Source organism: Capricornis sumatraensis, chromosome 2, assembly GCF_032405125.1.
Source record: "Capricornis sumatraensis isolate serow.1 chromosome 2, serow.2, whole genome shotgun sequence".
NCBI classification, from domain to species: Eukaryota; Metazoa; Chordata; class Mammalia; order Artiodactyla; family Bovidae; genus Capricornis; species Capricornis sumatraensis.
Window position 1 is genome coordinate 129979075 of NC_091070.1, and position 16896 is coordinate 129995970.

The window sequence follows — 16896 nt, forward strand, 5'->3', positions numbered from 1 at the left end:
AGATTTTCAGAAAATTAAGTTAAAAATTTAAATAGAATGTTAATGAGTAATCACAGAATTGTTAATCTGCGATCACTGGCACCAGTTTGTAATCCTGTAATATCATATCTGACATGCCCACCATATGTTGCTGTTTGTGTGACATCAGTTTGCTTTCTCCTCTGGCTAGCACCCTGTCAAAATGTGGTCATGCAGTGGTTGCCACACTCTATCCATTCACCTGGCAGCACACCTACATCCCAGTCCTGCCAGCATCTATGATTGACATTGTGTGCTCACCTACTCCATTCCTTATTGGAATCCTGTCTTGCTCCTTACCGCAGCTCCAGGACCTACCCATTGAAGAGGTAATATGGGAGAATTTGTACCTGTGAAAAAGATTGGAGCACTGGCAAATGAAAACAAGTGATTTTTAACAGTGACGGATATATCATTAATTAATAAAATATGTACTTATTATTGTTATGCTATCATATTTTTGTATCTGCTTATTAAAATGAGAAAAATACTATAGTACACGTGAATCTGAAGTTATATCTTATTTATAGCATTGAACCATGGGCTAATTCTTGTGTTATCCTGAAGAATAGGTCTTTTTTAAAACTTTTAAAATCATGCACAAAAACTACTTTGGGTTAATTTTTAAATTCTTTCAAATATCACATACATTAGATAAGTGCCCAAAACAAAATGTATAGCTCAGTTAATTATCACAAAGTGAATGCTAATGGTAACCAATGTTGGACTAGAATAGAGACATTACAGCCATGGAAACAAAGTCCTCATCATGCCTTCTTTTTCTTGTTTAAAAATTTTTTTTAAATTATTCTTATTTATTGTTTGGCCACACTGTGTGGCATGTGGGATCTTAGCTCCCTGACCATGGATCAAACCTCTGCCCCTGCATTGGGAGCTCGGCATCTTAACCACTGGACTGCCAGGGAAGTCCGCCTCATGCTTTCCTCTAATCACTGTTCTCTTCCCCACTCCTTGCAAAAGGTCACTATTATCTTGACTTTTTTTGATGCTCATTTTCTTGTTTTTCTTTATAACTTAACATCCTGGGCATGTATCCCTAGACAACATAGTTCAGTTTTGCCTGGTTTTAAGCTTGATATAAATGGATTCATACAGCAATATTTTTCTTTTCTTTTTCTTTCTTAGTCTGGCTTCTTTCAAGCAACATTATATCTTTAAGATTCACCCATGTTGATGAGTTTAACAGTAGTTTGATCATTCTGATTGTGTATAGTAATCCATTGTGTGAATGTACTGCAATTTTCTCATCCATTCTACAGTTGATGGACATTTGAGTTGTTTCCAGTTTGGAGTTATTATTAATAATGCTGCTATAAATATTCTTGTTCATGACCCTTGGTACATATGTGCATGCAGTTTTATGGGCAAATATTTGGAAATGGAATTGCTGGGTCATAGAGCACACATATCTTCAACTTTAGTAAGTAAAGTCAAGCTTTTCCAAAGTAGTTGTGCCAAGTTAAACTTCCTCCAGCAGTGTATGAGAGTTCCTGTTGCTCCATATCCTTGTCAGCCCTTGTTGTGATCAGTTCATATTTAGCTTATCAGATAGTTGTATTTTATTTTTGTTTTATTGGTATTCCTTGATTATGGTTGAGGGTGAGCATCTTTCTATATGTTTATTACCCATTTGAATGTCATCTTCTGTAAAATCCATAGGCTATCTTTCTGCTGAATTATTTACTTTCATTGATTTGTAAGAGGCCTTTTCATACTCTGAATATGAACTCCTTTGTGGTTTGCCTTTTCATTCTCCAAAAAGATTTTTTTTTTAATATGGAAATGTTCTTAATTTTAATGTGGTCAGAACTGTCAATCTTTTTTTTTTAGTGGTTAGTGTTTTTGTGTGTGTGTGTGAACTGCTTAAGTTTTTCTTAATATTAGCTTCATGGAAATAGCCTCCTCTGTTAGTTCCTGGAAGCTTTATTATTATGCCTTTAATTTTTGGCTCTTAAGCCTGGGAATTGATTTTTTATTTTTTTGTATATAATAGGAAGTAGGGGGAATTCCCTGGCAGTCTAGTGATTAGGACTCATTACTTTCACTGCTGAGGATGTCAGTTCAGTCCCTGGTTGGGAAACTAAAACCTCACAAGCTGCGTGATATGACCAAAAAAGAAGAAAGAAAGGAGGTAGGGATCATTTCATTTTTTTAAATGTGGATAACCTACTATCCAAGTACCACTTAATGAAAAAACTCTTCTTTATTACACTGATGGGTTAACCTCCCCCCTCCAATTTTATTGAGAAATGATTTACATATAACATTGTATTAGTTTAAATGTACAACATTATGATATGATATGATATGATATATGCATATATTTGAGGGCTTCCTTGGTGACACTAGTGGTAAAGAATCCACCTACCAATGCAGTAGGCATAAGAGACGTGAGTTTGATCCCTGGGTCGTGATGATGCCCTGGAGGAGGAAATGGCAACCCACTCCAGTATTCTTGCCTGGAGAATCCCATGTACAGAGGAGCCTGGCAGGCCACAGTCCATAGGGTCACAAATAGTCAGACATGACTGAAAGGACTTCGTACACACACACACATGCATATATTTCAAAATGATTACCACAGTAAGTTTAGTTAATATCCATCACCTAACATAGTTAGAAAAAATTTTTCTTGTGATGACAACTTTTAAGATGGACTCTTAGCAAGTTTCAAATATATAATATAGTATTGTTAACTGTAGTCATGTACATTACATATCCAGCACTTACTTACCTTATAACTGGAAATTCGTGCCTTTTGATCCCCTACACCCATTTTATCTATCTCCCAACCCATCTCTGGCAACCACCAATCTGTTCTCTGTTTCTATGAATTCGGTTGTTTTAGATTCCACATGTAAGTGAGATCATAGGGTATTTGTCTTTCCCTGCTTGGCTTATTTCACTTAGCATCCACATTGTTACCACTGGCTGGATTTCCTTCTTTTCATAGCTGAATAATATTCCTTTGTATATATGTGCCACCTCTTTATCTAGTCCTCTGTTATGGCCAGGTTGTTTCATTGTTATGGCTGTTGTAAATAATGCTGCAGTGAACACGGGGGTGCAGCTGTTCTTCAAAATAGTGATTTTGTTTCCTTTGGATACATGCCCAGAAGTGGCGTTGCTAAATTATGTGCTGGTTCTATTTTTAATTTTTTGAGGAACCTCCTTACTGTTTCCAGAGTGGCAAAACCAATTTACATTTCCATAAAGAGTACGCAGTAGTTTCCTTTTCTCTACATTCTTGCCAGTATCTGTTATCTCTTATCTTCTGTTAATAATCATTCTAACAGGTGATAATATCACGTTGTGGTTTTTTGGTCGGCATTTCTTTGATGTAGAGTACCTTTTCATATGTTTATTAGTCATCTGCATGCCTTCTTTGGAATAACATTATTCAATTCCTCTATCTGTTTTTTGTTTTTTTTTCCCTCTGCCTGTTTTTAAATTGGATTCTTTGGGGTTTCTCTTTTTGCTGTTGAGTTGTATGAGTTCTTCATATGTTTTGGATATCAACCCCTTATCCATTATATGAATTTCAGGTATTTTTCTCCCACTCTGTAGGCTTTCTTTTTATTTTACTGATGGTTTCCTTTCCTGTGCGGAAGCTTTTTAGTTTGATGTAGTCCCACCTGCTTATTTTTGCTTTTGTTATCTTTGCTTTTGGTGTCAAATCCAAAAAGTCATTGCTAAGACCAATGTAAAGATGCTACCCTGCTATATTTTCTAGGAGTTTCATGATTTCAGGTCTTATGTTTAAGTTATTAATTCATTTTGAGTTGATTTTGTGTATGGTATAAGATAGGGATCCAATTTTATTTTTTAGCATGCAGCTAATTTTCCTATAACGATTTATTGAGATTGTCCTTTCCCTGTTGTATATTCCTGGCTCCATTGTCATAAGCTAATGGGCTATATTTGAGGTTTATTTTTGAACCCTGTATTCTGTTCCATTAAGCTATGTGTCTGATTACTATAGCTTTGTAATATAGTTTGAAATGAGAATGTATGATGGCCTCTACCTTTATTCTTCTTTTGTAAGATTGCTTTGGCTATTTGAAGTCTTTTGTGGTTCCACAGAAATTTTAGAATTGTTCTATTTCTGTGAAAATGGCCATTGGAATTTTGATAGGGATTGCACTGACTCTAGATTGCTTTGGGTAGTACAAACTTTTTAACAATATTGATTCTTCCACTCCATGAGCACAGAATATCTTTCCATTTTTTTGTGTATTGTTCAGTTCCTCTTACCAGTATCTTATAGTTTTCAGCATAGATATCTTTTACCTCCTTGTTTAAATTTATTCCTAGGTATTTTATTCTTTTTGATATAGTTGAAGATGAAGTTGTTTTCTTAATTTATTTTTCAGATACTTTATTGATAGTGTATAGAAACATTTCTAATTTTGGTATTAACCTATTTTTTACCTTGTTACTATGGAAATTTTAAACATATGTAAAAATGAAAAAAGAGTAAAATTAATTACCCTCCTTGCTGCTGCTGCTGCTAAGTCACTTCAGTCGTGTCTGACTCTGTGCGACCCCATAGACGGCACCCCACCAGGCTCCCCCGTCCCTGGGATTCTCCAGGCAAGAACACTGGAGTGGGTTGCCATTTTCTTCTCCAATGCATGACAGAGAAAAGTGAAAGTGAAGTCGCTCAGTCGTGTCCGACCCTCAGCGACCCCATGGACTACAGCCTTCCAGGCTCCTCTGTCCATGGGATTTTCCAGGCAAGAGTACTGGAGTGGGTTGCCATTGCCTTCTCCGAATTGCCCTCCTTAAATACTTATAAAGTTGAGGCTAATTGTACTACCTCTCTCCCATATTATTTTGAAGCATATCCTGATGTCATTTCATAATTCTAAATATTACGATATGACTCTCTAAGCCTAAGATCACTTTAACATAATCACAATACCACTATCACACCTAAAAATTTCATAACAGTTTTTTAATATCAGAAAAACTCAATATTCAGATCTCTAATTATTTCATAAATTTTTTATAGCTTGAATTAGGTCCCAAATAAAGTCTATGCACTGTATTTGGTTGGTGTGGTTTTTTTTTAGTCTCTTTTAATCTCTAGGTGTGCCACCATCATTTTTTTTAACTTGAAATATTTTTTACTAATGTTGATGAGTTAGCTATTAAATGGGCTAAAACTTTAATGCATAACAATATCCAATCACTTTATATACTGGAAACTATTATAATATTTAAGTCAGTTATATTTCAATTAAAAACAGAACCAAAAAACCCTTTAAGTCTAAAACTGTTCCCATTGCATGAAAGAATCAAAACATTCTTCCTGATCTAACAGCGCCTAATGTATTTCTCTCTGAATGTCTCTGGTTTAACTTGCCTGGCTCCTTTATTCCATAGGTGCTGATAGTTGATCTCTGCGCAGACAAGTTTTTACAGGAGGTGAGTGACAAAGGAGATGATTACATAATGTTTGGGGATAATTGGCCAGAAAATATGTGAAAGTACTTAAAGAAGGTGACTCAGGCAAGACCTATAGTTCCTGCACACACACTTGACTTGACACTGTGGCCAATCATACAAGATTGACCTGAAAAATTTGTCTTGGGTTCATAGCTGTCTGTCTCAATTTAAGGAAGGAGGAAACAGATTAAATGTCATTCTCAAAAGAGGTAACCCTCCCTTCAAGTCTTATGGGTTGATATATAGGCCTCTAATTTAATTAAATTTAACAAGCATTCAACACCAATTATTTCTAGATATTCTGCTAGTCAGTCAGAAACTAAAGATGAGTAAGACACTCAGCTTGATCCCTCAGGCCTTATAGTTTACAGTGGGATAGGGAGCAGATATAGCCATAAAGTTTTAGAAATGATATATATTTGAAATTTGCACAAGATACAGTAGGGGCAAAAAGAAATGGTCACTTATTCTGGATAGTGAAGAGGAGAATTAGAAAAGCCTTAGAGCAACCCTCTGTATGTAACCTGTATATAGGTTTGTGAGCACTGAACATAGGGTGAAAAGAACGTTTCCTGAGACTTTCTTTTTTTATAATCAATCAGCTCATCACATTTGAAGCACCATTTATTTGGGAACGATCTTTATAATATATCATAAGACTTGGAGATGAGAACTATTTGGTTTGGAAACTTCCAAAGAGTCTTATAAGACATATTATTTATTTTTCTTAAATTTAATTAAGATGTTCCCTGGAGAAGGAAATGGCAACCCACTCCAGTGTTCTTGCCTGGAGAATCCCAGGGATGGGGGAGCCTGGTGGGCCGCCATCTATGGGGTCGCGCGGAGTCGGACACGACTGAAGTGACTTAGTAGCAGCAGCAGCAGCAGCTGGTGGCACAGATGGTAAAGAATCTGCCTGCAGTGCAGGAGACCAGGGTTCAATCCCTGGGTCGGAAAGATCCCCTGGAGAAGGGAATGGCTACCTACTGCAGTACTCTTGCCTGGAGAATCCCATCGACAGAGGGGCCTAGCAGGCTATAGCCCTCAGGGTCATGAAGAGTCAGACACGAGTGAGCGACTAACACTTCCACACCATAAACATCATGGATTCTGTTCAGTGTAGGGAAGGAAGCCTCAGACAGACTCCTTTTAGCAGAAATACATACAAAGCCACCTGTGGAACCTGGGGGACTTTAATAGGGCCCTAAGTTTGAGACTTTCTCTCTCAAAGCTCATGAAAATCTCAATTTTCTTCTCTTAAGGTATCTGATGAGGATGAAATTCTACCACCTAAGCTACAAGCTGCCCTGGTACAGATTTTGGAAGAACGAAATGAAATATTGGCTCAGGAGCAGAATTTTTCACAAGGTATGAGACAAGTGGCAGAGGATTTATGGTCCAGACAGTAAAAACCAAATGCCCAGCATCCTGCCAAAGCATATACAAAAATAGTCTGAGATTGCCTGTGCCTTCATAAGCTGATAGCTTCCTTGCTTACCCGCGATGTGCCAAGTCCCCTTCTTTTTCAGGACTTTGGCATTTGCTCAGTTCCATGTATGGAATGCTATTCCCCTAGGCACGTGGCTCCTGCTCTTTGTTCTTGTAGATCCATGCTCAAATGTCACTTTCTTAGTGAGGCTTTTCCTGACTGTCCTGTTTAAAATTGTCCCCATTCCCTTAGCACTTCCTGTCCTCCTTCCTGACTTAATTTTTCTCCAGGGTCTTCATTACCATCTGATGTGCTAGAGTGTAAGTTCTGTGAGAACAGTGACTGTCTGTTTGTTTTCTATTTCCAATACTTGGAACAGCATTCACTAAATAGATACTCAGTAAGTATTTGTTGAATGAAAAGATGAATAATATTTATTGGGTGGCTTACTGTATGTCAGGCATTATTTTAAGCACTTAGCATACATCTTATTTGATCCTGTAATATCTGTATGAAGCAGGTATTATTATTTAATCCCCATTTTACAGATGAGAACTCAAAGGCTGTTTGCTGATGGGGATCATTAGAGAAGGAGCAAGTTTAGAGGAGTAACTAAAAGTTCAGTTTTGAATATTAAGTTTGAGATACCTGAAAGTGAAAGTTGCTCAGTTGTGTCCAACTCTGTGACCCCATGGACTACGCAGTCCATGGAATTCTCCAGGCCAGAATACTGGAGTGGGTAGCCTTTCCCTTCTCCTGGGGATCTTCCCAACCCAGAGATCGAACCCAGGTCTCCCGTGTTTCAGGCTGATTCTTTACCAGCTGAGCCACAAGGGAAGCCCAAGAATACTGGAGTGGATGGCCTATCTATTCTTCAGCGGATCATCCTGACCCAGGAATTGAACAAAGCAAACTGGGGTCTCCTGCATTGCAGGCAGATTCTTTACCAACTGAGCTATCAGGGAAGCCCAGAATTTCAGAGAGATTTATATCATTCTTTTAACAGCTTCATCTTCCCAACTCAGGGATCAAACCCAGGTCTCCTGCATTGCAGGCAGATTCTTTACTAGCTGAGCCACAAGGGAAGCCCAAGAATACTGGAGTAGGTAGCCTATCCCTTCTCCAGTGGATCTTCCTGACCCAGGAATCAAACTGGGGTCTCCTGCATTGCAGGTGGATTCTTTACCAACTAAGCTATCAGGGAAGTCCCTTGAGCTACCTATTGGATACCTATCTAATATGTTGCAGACATTCAGCTGGAGATATCAAGTAGGCATTTACATACAAGAATTTGAAATTCAGAGGAAAGATTTAGGCTAGAGACATACATTGCTATTTTAAAGCTGAGGAACCAGATGAGATAACCCAATAGAGTGAGTATAAGCAGAAAATTTAAACAATTTAAGGCTTGAGCCCTGGTTGGGAATGATGTGCTTGAATTTACATTTGACAGTTGGGAAGAGAAGAATCCAGCAAAGGAGACTAAAAGGAGCAGCTAGTGAAGTAGGTGGAAAACACAGGAGTATGGATTGCAGAAGCCGAGTGAAGAAAGTATTCCATGAAGGAAAGAGTAAACAGTTATATTTAATGCTGCAAAGAGGCCAATAATATGGAAACTGAGAATTGACCAGTGGATTTGACAATGGGAGGGGTCCTGGAAACCTTGGTAACAGCTGATTCAATGAAATGGTGGGAAGAAAGTGAGACAGGGGAATGTTCAAGAGAAAACTAGAATGACCTGCATCTTGTAAAATTTTAGTGGAAGTGCAAAAGGCCAAGAATAGCTGAGACACTCCTGAAAAAAAACAAGATTGACGAGCTTGCCCTATAGAACATCAAGATTAACTCTAAGTCATAGTAATTGAGATTATTTAGTTTGGGTTCAGAAAGAAGCAAATAGAGCAATAAAAATGGGAAGAATAGAGAATGCCCATGCATAAGGAAACTTGATTTGTGTCAGTCAGCACCAGCACTGAATAGCAGTGGGAGAAGAATGAACCAATCAGTAAACAATTCTAGGGCAACTGGTTTTCCACATGAAAAGAAACAGAGATGGATCTCCAGTCCACATTATACACAGAATTAATTCGGATAAATTAAAGACTTGAATGTTACAAGTAAAACATTAAAAATGTTTAGAAAATGATAGAAAATATTTTATGTTTGGGACAGTAATGGATTTCTGAAATGTGGCTCAAAGAACACAGACTATAAAGGATAAGATTGATTAATTTGACTATGCTAATTAAAAAAATATTTATCATATATTTATTTGGCTGCGTTGGGTCTTTATTTGCAGCATGTGGGATTTTTTTTCTTTTTAGTTGTAGCACGTGGAATCTTTTTGTGGCATATGAGATCTTTTTTAGTTGCAGCCTGTTGGGTTCCAGTTACTGGACCTGGGATCAAACTCGGGCCCCTGCATTGGGAGCATGGAGTCTTAACCACTGGACCACCCAGGAAAGTCCCTGACTATGTTAAATTTTAAAATTTTCTGTTCATCAAGGGACACCATGGAAAAGGAATAAAAAACAAGATACAAACTGAAGACATTTTCAACAAATATAACTAACAAAGGAATAGTATCTAGAATTTAGTTTTAAAAATTCCTCCAATTTAAAAGTAAAAAGATGATCCACCCAAGAGAAAAATGGGGGAAAGATATGAATAATCATTTCATAGAAGAGGAAACATGAAAGTTTAACAAATATATGAAAAGATACACAACCTCATCAAAATCAGGAAAATATAAATTAAAACCACACTGAGATACCATTTTATATCCACCATATTCGTAAAAATTTTAAAAGCCTGACAATATCAAGTATTGATGAGAATGTTTAAATTAGTTCAATACCTTTGAAAAAACAATTTGGCATCATCTAGTAACGTTAAAGGTATATATATCCTGCTGCTGCTGCTGCTGCTAAGTCGCTGCAGTTGTGTCCAACTCTGTGCAACCCCATAGATGGCAGCCCACGAGGCTCCCCTGTCCCTGGGATTCTCCAGGCAAGAACACTGGAGTAGGTTGCCATTTCCTTCTCCGTATATATCCTTCAACCCAACAATTCCATTTTAAATATATACACAAGAGAGCTCTTGCACATGATAACTAAGAAACAAGTATAGTAATTTTTGTAGTGGTATTGTATGTGATAGCAAAAACTAAAAACAACCTACATTTCCACTGACAAGAGAATATAGCATTAAAAAAGAGTCTTAAAAACACACACTGAGGACTTCCCAGTGGTTAAGAGTCTGCCTGCCAATGCAGGGACAGCGGTTTGATCCCTGGTCCGAGAAGATTCCACAAGCTGGAGCAACTAAACCTGTGCGCCACAACTACTGAAAACTGCACACCCTAGAGCCCGTGCTGCAATAAGAGAAGCCGTGGCGGTGAAAAGCCCACGCACTGCGACTAGAGAGTAGCCCCCACTCCTCGCAACTAGCAAATGCCTCTGCGCCAACACGAAAACCCAGTGCAGCCAAAAGAAACAAGATTAAACACACACACACACTGAATAAAATAATAAGTTTCAGTAGAAGATACTGTTTTATATAATGTTCAAAGACATACAGAACCTTGTTAGGGGTTGGGGTTATGTTGCTGGGATTGCATGTGTGTAGTAAGACTATGGAAAGTAAATGAAATACCAAAATTCCAAATAACAGTCACCCTCTATTGGAAAGTAGGGGAAGAACGCCACTGAGAGGGCATCACACAGAGAACTTCAGAGATACACATGATGTTCTGTTCTAAGCTGATGGTGGGCATTTGTGTGGTCATTTCACTGCTGGGCTTATGAAATATTCATGCATGTAAAATAATGTATAATGTATATACATTAAAAGAGAAACAAAGAATGGGAGATAAGGTATTGAAAAACATAATTTTTAAAAGAAAGGGAATTAGGTGTAAGAAAGTGGTTGTTGTTTAGTCGCTAAGTCGTGTCCCACTCTTTGTGATCCTATGGACTGTAGGCCGCCAGGCTTCTCTGTCCGTGGGATTTCCCAGGCAAGAATACTGAAGTGGGTTGCCATTTCCTTCTCCAGGAGAATGTCCCAACTGAGGAATTAAACCCAAGTCTCCTGCATTGGCAGGCGATTCTTTACCACTGAGCCACTAGGGACCCCCTAAGTATAAACAAATCTTCCAAGAAATTGTTTGCTGTAAACTGGACGAGGGATGGGACAGTAACTGAAAGGGATGAGAGAGTGGGGCAAAGGTGTTGGCCTTAAAAGCAGTGATGGATTCTCAGTTGCAGAAAAAAACAGATGAGAAGAAAATTTGTTGAACAAAATATAATGGAAATCTAGATTAGAATAAAAACATAAGGACTTCCATGGTAGTCCCAAGGCTAAGACTCCACGCTCCCAATGCAGGGGTCCCAGGTTCAGCCACTGGTCAGGGAACTACATCGCACATGCCACAACTAAGACCCAGCACAGCCAAATAAATAAATAACTTAAAAAAAAATTTTAAATGTAATGTCAAGAGTGAGGTTTGGGGGAGAAAGGATACACATATATGTATGGCTGAGTCACTTTGCTGTGCACTTGAAACTATCACAACATTGCTAATCGGCTATACTCCAATATAAAATAAAAAACTTAAAAAAATGTAATGTCAGAAGAGACCTTAGAAATTGCCTATCAGCCACCTCATTGTACAGATACAGAAAGAGAGGCCCTAAGAGGTAAAACAAGTTGCCCACTATTATACAGCTGTTTCATGGTAGAAATCTGATTAAACCTCAGTCCCAGATTCCCAGTCAGCCCATGGGAAAGAGCAAGAGACACATTGTGCTAGATTACAGTGGTTACTACTCACCTGACTTGGGGGTCCTGCAGCTTCTCTCTGGCACTGGGTGAGGTGACCTAAGAATGTCTTTGATTTGAGCTTTATTTTCCTCAGCTGTAAAAGGGAAATGATACGTCTGCCTCTCTGGATTATTACTATATTTGTAAAAGCACTCATTAAATTATTATTTATTATGGAATAATCATGATGCAATATGAAATGAGAAAGTTGAGCAAGAAACTGATTTGGTGGAGAAATATAATGAATTTGGTTTTGACATGCATTGTTTATTTATGTGATTCATAGTCTACCAATTTCCTAAAAGGACCTGAGATAGTGACTTTTTGTTTTTGGCCAAGCCCTGTGGCTTGTAGCATCTTAGTTCCCAGACCAGGGATGAAACCCGTGCCCTGGGCAATGAGAGCACAGAATCCTAACCACTAGACTGCCAGGAAATGCCCTAGATGGTGACTTTTAGACAAAAGGAATATAAATGCTAATGGGACAGCCAATTGGTGATCACCTAAAATGTAGCCTGAAAGTGTGAAAGGTGAATTTTTGTGAAATATCAGGACTGGAGATCTGAGGTTGAGAATTATTGACAAAGAAGGTCAGCTGTCTCTCCATGCCAGTTAGCTCTTTAAGGAAAGGAATGTTGAAGAGAAGGGGTCCAAAGACCAATCCCGGGAAGAGGAAGAAGAGTCAAGAGTAAAACAAATGTTTGGTCATAAAGGCAGGAGAGGAATCAGGAAGAGCATCAGATTGTGGGAGACAGAAGGAATGAGGAGGAGGGTAGCACAAGCGCAGCATAGAGTTTTAAGGAGGATTAAAAATTGAAGAGTGGATTAGACTCAGCTGGTTCTCACTGGTGGTCTTTGAAAGAGCAGGTCCAGGGAAATTACAGATATGCAGACCACAGTATGTGTGGGAAGACAGTGAAGGTAAGGTTATAAGCCATTTGCTAATTTTCTGGTCATGAAGAGAGCAAGAAAGCTGAGAATGAGGATTCCTATATTTATTCTCTGACCTTTAATCTATGATTCCCTAGGTGTCACTTTTATAACCAGAGCCAGTGTCCCTATAAACACAAAACTTAGGGGATTTTCCCCCCTTTCTATTTTCTTTCATTTTGCAGAAGATGTGACACTCAACTCTCTGGTGTCTGAAGCATTTGTCAGGTTTTTTGTGGAGCTGGTGGGACATTATTCTTTGAGCATGACTGTCACTGAGCGTGGGGAGCGTGTATTCCAAAGGGAGCCATTTCGTAAATCTCACACCTCCCGAAGCGTACGCCACTTCCTGGATCTCTTCATGGAAACTCAGATGTTTGCAGGATTCATCCAGGACCGAGAGCTTCGGAAAAGTGGGGTGAAAGGTCAGTTTCATCATAAAGGTCTCCCTCTGTATTTAGTGAGCACTTGAAAGATTTGAAAATAATATAAACAAAAAAATAAGATAAGGCTACAAGGACTCATGATCAGTTGTTTATTATGGGAAAAATTTTATTTTGTTATATTGTTTTAGCTCTGGAAGTACACTGGTAATGAGCACAGAGTTTTTTTCAGTCTTGAGTGTATGACAGTTTGAGCAACATGAGTTTTCTTTGTAGGTTTGTTTGAGGTCCGGGCGCTCCAGTATTTGGAAACAATTCCTGAGTCTGAGCCCAGCGGAGTGAATAGAATTTTGCGAAGTCTTGGTAAGTTGCTGTGTTTTCCTATTATTATTAGATAAATATAGTTTAAAAAAAAACAAGATAACAAACTTTTGTGTAAGCATGCCTCATCACAAAAGCTTTACCATCACATCAACGATAGAACCTCACATACAGTGGCCAGAAACCATGGCCCTATTTCCACAGTGTTTGGAGGATGACAGGACTCTCAGCAGTTAGGATTCTCCGTCAGAGTTGTCCATGGGACTGTTTTCCTCAGATGAAGCTTCCTCATAGTATAAGAATGTTGCATATCATAATTGTTCATCTTTTTCTAGACCACATCCTATGGAGAATCTTATTAAAAACTGCACCTTTTTCCAGAAAAATACCCTTGGAGTGTATAAACACATTTTGCAAATACTTTTAGGGTGTTCATGGACCCCCTTGAAGCCCATCCATGCACTCCAGGTTAAAAATAACCTGGTTAAGGGCATCTGAAGCAAAAGAGGATTTTCTGCAAGTCTCTAATTTTACACTTCAAATTATGCCTGGGGCTGTTACTTCATCTTTATACCACAGTGTTAGATTAGATCAGTGGTTTTCAGCTGTGACTACAATATTAGCCTCTCTTGGGAACTTAAATGAAAATTCAGGGAATTCCCTGGAGGTCCTGTGGTTAGAACTTGGAGCTTCCACTGCAATTGGCATGATTTAATCCCTTCTCGGGAAACTAAGAGCCCACACTGCAGGCTGCATGGTGTGGCAAAAAAAAATTAATCAAACCCACTCCCACCCCTCACCAGGCTCCAGGAAATCTCTGGAGAACAGGAAAAGCAATTTTAACTGCAGTCAGATTTGAAAAAGGCAGGATTAGATGATGTCTGAGTTTCCTTCTATGTCTACAATTAGACATTTGGGGGTTCTGTGTGTGTATGTTTGGTTTGGGTTTTTTGGTGGTTAAACACATCAACTGATAACTTGAGATGGCAGCTTACTCCTGGGCTGTTCTGAATGACTAGGTTTAATCCCTTACATCAAATAATATATCCTAAATAAAAATGAACTAATGAGAGTTCACTCTTTTTTTCCTTTAGGAAGTAAAATGAAATTTCTGCAGAAGAAATGAAATTTTGACTGCCTCCATCCTGAATAGAACAGAAACTGCCAAAGAAACTATTTTTCCAAGAGTCAGGGTGCCCTGAAGTATTCTACAAAATGTTGAAATGTTACAGAGTGGGCCAGGTTCTTGGAGGATTCTCCTGTTGCTGCTGTAGTAACCATTGGAGAATTGTTGGGAGTAGTCTGGAACCTATACTTCCTTTAGTCTGTCTGCCTCCAGATTTTTTCAAGTGGCCTTTTGAGTCTTGGCTCATTCTTTGTGTTTTGAGTTTAGCCTATGAAGACACTTGTCTTTTACAAGAGAAGGACATGGTGTTGCATTTTTAAAAACAGCTCAAAGTCGAGCACAGTGAGAAAAGTGCTGCATTTAAGGTACTAGGGAGGCATGATATAAGTAGAGGACACAAGCCCCTCACACATAATTCTCATCACTGAAATACCATGGCAGCTTTAAACCTATGGGCTGTTTAAGGAATATACTCATCTCCTTTTTTAGGGGCGGGGGGGGGGGGGAAGTGTTTAAAGCTAGGGGAATCTCACATGGAAGTCCTATTTATTAACACTGTTGTTGAGTATCTTATAAAAATAGATACCCTACAACATTCCTTCCACATTGTGTGGCACTTGGGTAGCTTGTCCCTCATGTATCAACATTAAACATTGGGAAATTACAGCTAATAGGGGGACTTCCCTGGTGGTTCAGTGCATAAGACTCCACACTTCCACTGCAGGGGACACAGTTTCCATCCCTGGTCTGAGAGCTAAGATCCCACGTGCTGTGCGACATGGCCAAAAGAGAAAAAATATATAACTAATAGGAAAATTTTGTCTCAAGGGCATGAAAACTACCTTCTTTTTCAGGATCCATCTTGTGCCATGAATGGTACGTGTGTGTATGTCATCTTTAATTTAGTTTTTATTTTTATTTTTTTTAATTTAGTTTTTAAATCAACTGTTTGCATCTCTCATTTTATTGATGAAGAAAGTGGAATTCAGAGAGTTTAAATAACTTTAAGCCAGGACCATTCATTTTTTAAAACAAAGCTGGTTATTCCTACAGATGGAAAATTGGGCTCTGTGGGATTATAGCTATTGGAAAAGGTTATTTTGTTTTGTTTTTTGTTTTAAGCTGAAGTGCGCCAGAGCCAGCTTGCAGCTCTGAGGATATAGGACTTCATGCTACAGGTGTCCAGCTGAGACTCTTTTCTTGGTTCTAGAAATGTTGGACTTTTTCTCTAAATTGGACTCAGAATATGGACATTTCCTGGGCACACACCACATAAACACCCCAACTTTTAATATCTAAAGTAGCCGTGATTTGAAAGAGAAATTTGTCAGCCATGGTGTAATTTTAATTGATAAATGTTATAGCAAGTGTCAGTTTGTTTTCTTCAACTCCTGCTGATGGCTTTAACTGCATAAAAAATATTCAAACTTAAAACATCGTAAGTTGTGTTATGATACAACTTACTGACTTGTGCAGTATTGTCATTACAACCCATTCAGGTGTGTGTGGATGGATCTGAAGCAGACAACATGTAAGATGGGTGCTGTATACTACAATTCCTATAGATTTGGGTCCAGAAAATAGAACTGAGCCCGTGTCTTAAAAAAAAAAAAAGGTTTATTAAGCAGCTTACCCCAGTGGGACTTTTACCAGACATTTCCCCATTTGGTCTCTTCTGACACTCCCACCCTGAGGGAACAATCAGTAACTGGGAATTGAGTGTTTATCCCTCTGTGAGGAGCCCTTTACTTCAGGGATGGGAGTCTTATTTTTATCCCTCCCATCTGAAGCTGCTTCCTTAAGTCTGTTTTGTTTTGTTTTTGTAAAGAATTACGAATTCTGGACATATTTGTAAGATAATCGCTCAGGATTTGTATAAAATATTGTTCACAGATCTTTTAATGAATAAACACAAAAAAATACCATGGCTCTCTTGGAGAATTTGAAATAAAATTGCTTAAGTTGTAAAGATGTTTTACTTCATTTAAATCTATAGCTAACACACTTATCTAAAGGTAGGTAAAGGATAAACGGTCTTAAATTAACCAAGCCTGATAACCGTGGCCAACATTTTCAAGCTCTTGGCGAAGTCCAGGTCTAGATTTGCACACCGGGCACAGTGTATAGTGCTACTACATTTTTTGGTCTTTTGCTGCTTGGTCGAAGGGAACTGGAAGCCAGGGACCAGAGACTGGGCATCAGCAATAGCAGGAATGGTTGGAGGCAGTGAGAAGAGCTCTTCTTCACCGAAAGGTAAAAAGGCAAAATGATTGGATTTTAGACACGCCCAGAACGCAAAAATCGGCCTTTTTAAAAGATGGGATTAACGTGCAATCACCCATCTCGCCCTGGGGCGAGGAGATCAGGTTCATTTCCTTCTGCAGGCCTAAAGCCTC

At 38.6% G+C, this 16896-nt stretch overlaps 1 protein-coding gene across 1 annotated transcript in view; it reads left to right on the forward strand.

The window, feature by feature from the left end:
* Positions 1–14619, forward strand: part of DENND2C (DENN domain containing 2C) — a 38337-nt gene extending 23718 nt beyond the window's left edge. Inside the window, exons 12-17 of the mRNA XM_068964865.1 lie at positions 170–347; positions 5428–5469; positions 6753–6858; positions 12859–13095; positions 13330–13416; positions 14469–14619. Coding sequence (XP_068820966.1) covers positions 170–347; positions 5428–5469; positions 6753–6858; positions 12859–13095; positions 13330–13416; positions 14469–14500 — 682 coding nt within the window. The 3' untranslated portion in view covers positions 14501–14619. The remainder of the gene's footprint in view (positions 1–169; positions 348–5427; positions 5470–6752; positions 6859–12858; positions 13096–13329; positions 13417–14468) is intronic.
* Positions 14620–16896: the final 2277 nt, after the last annotated feature.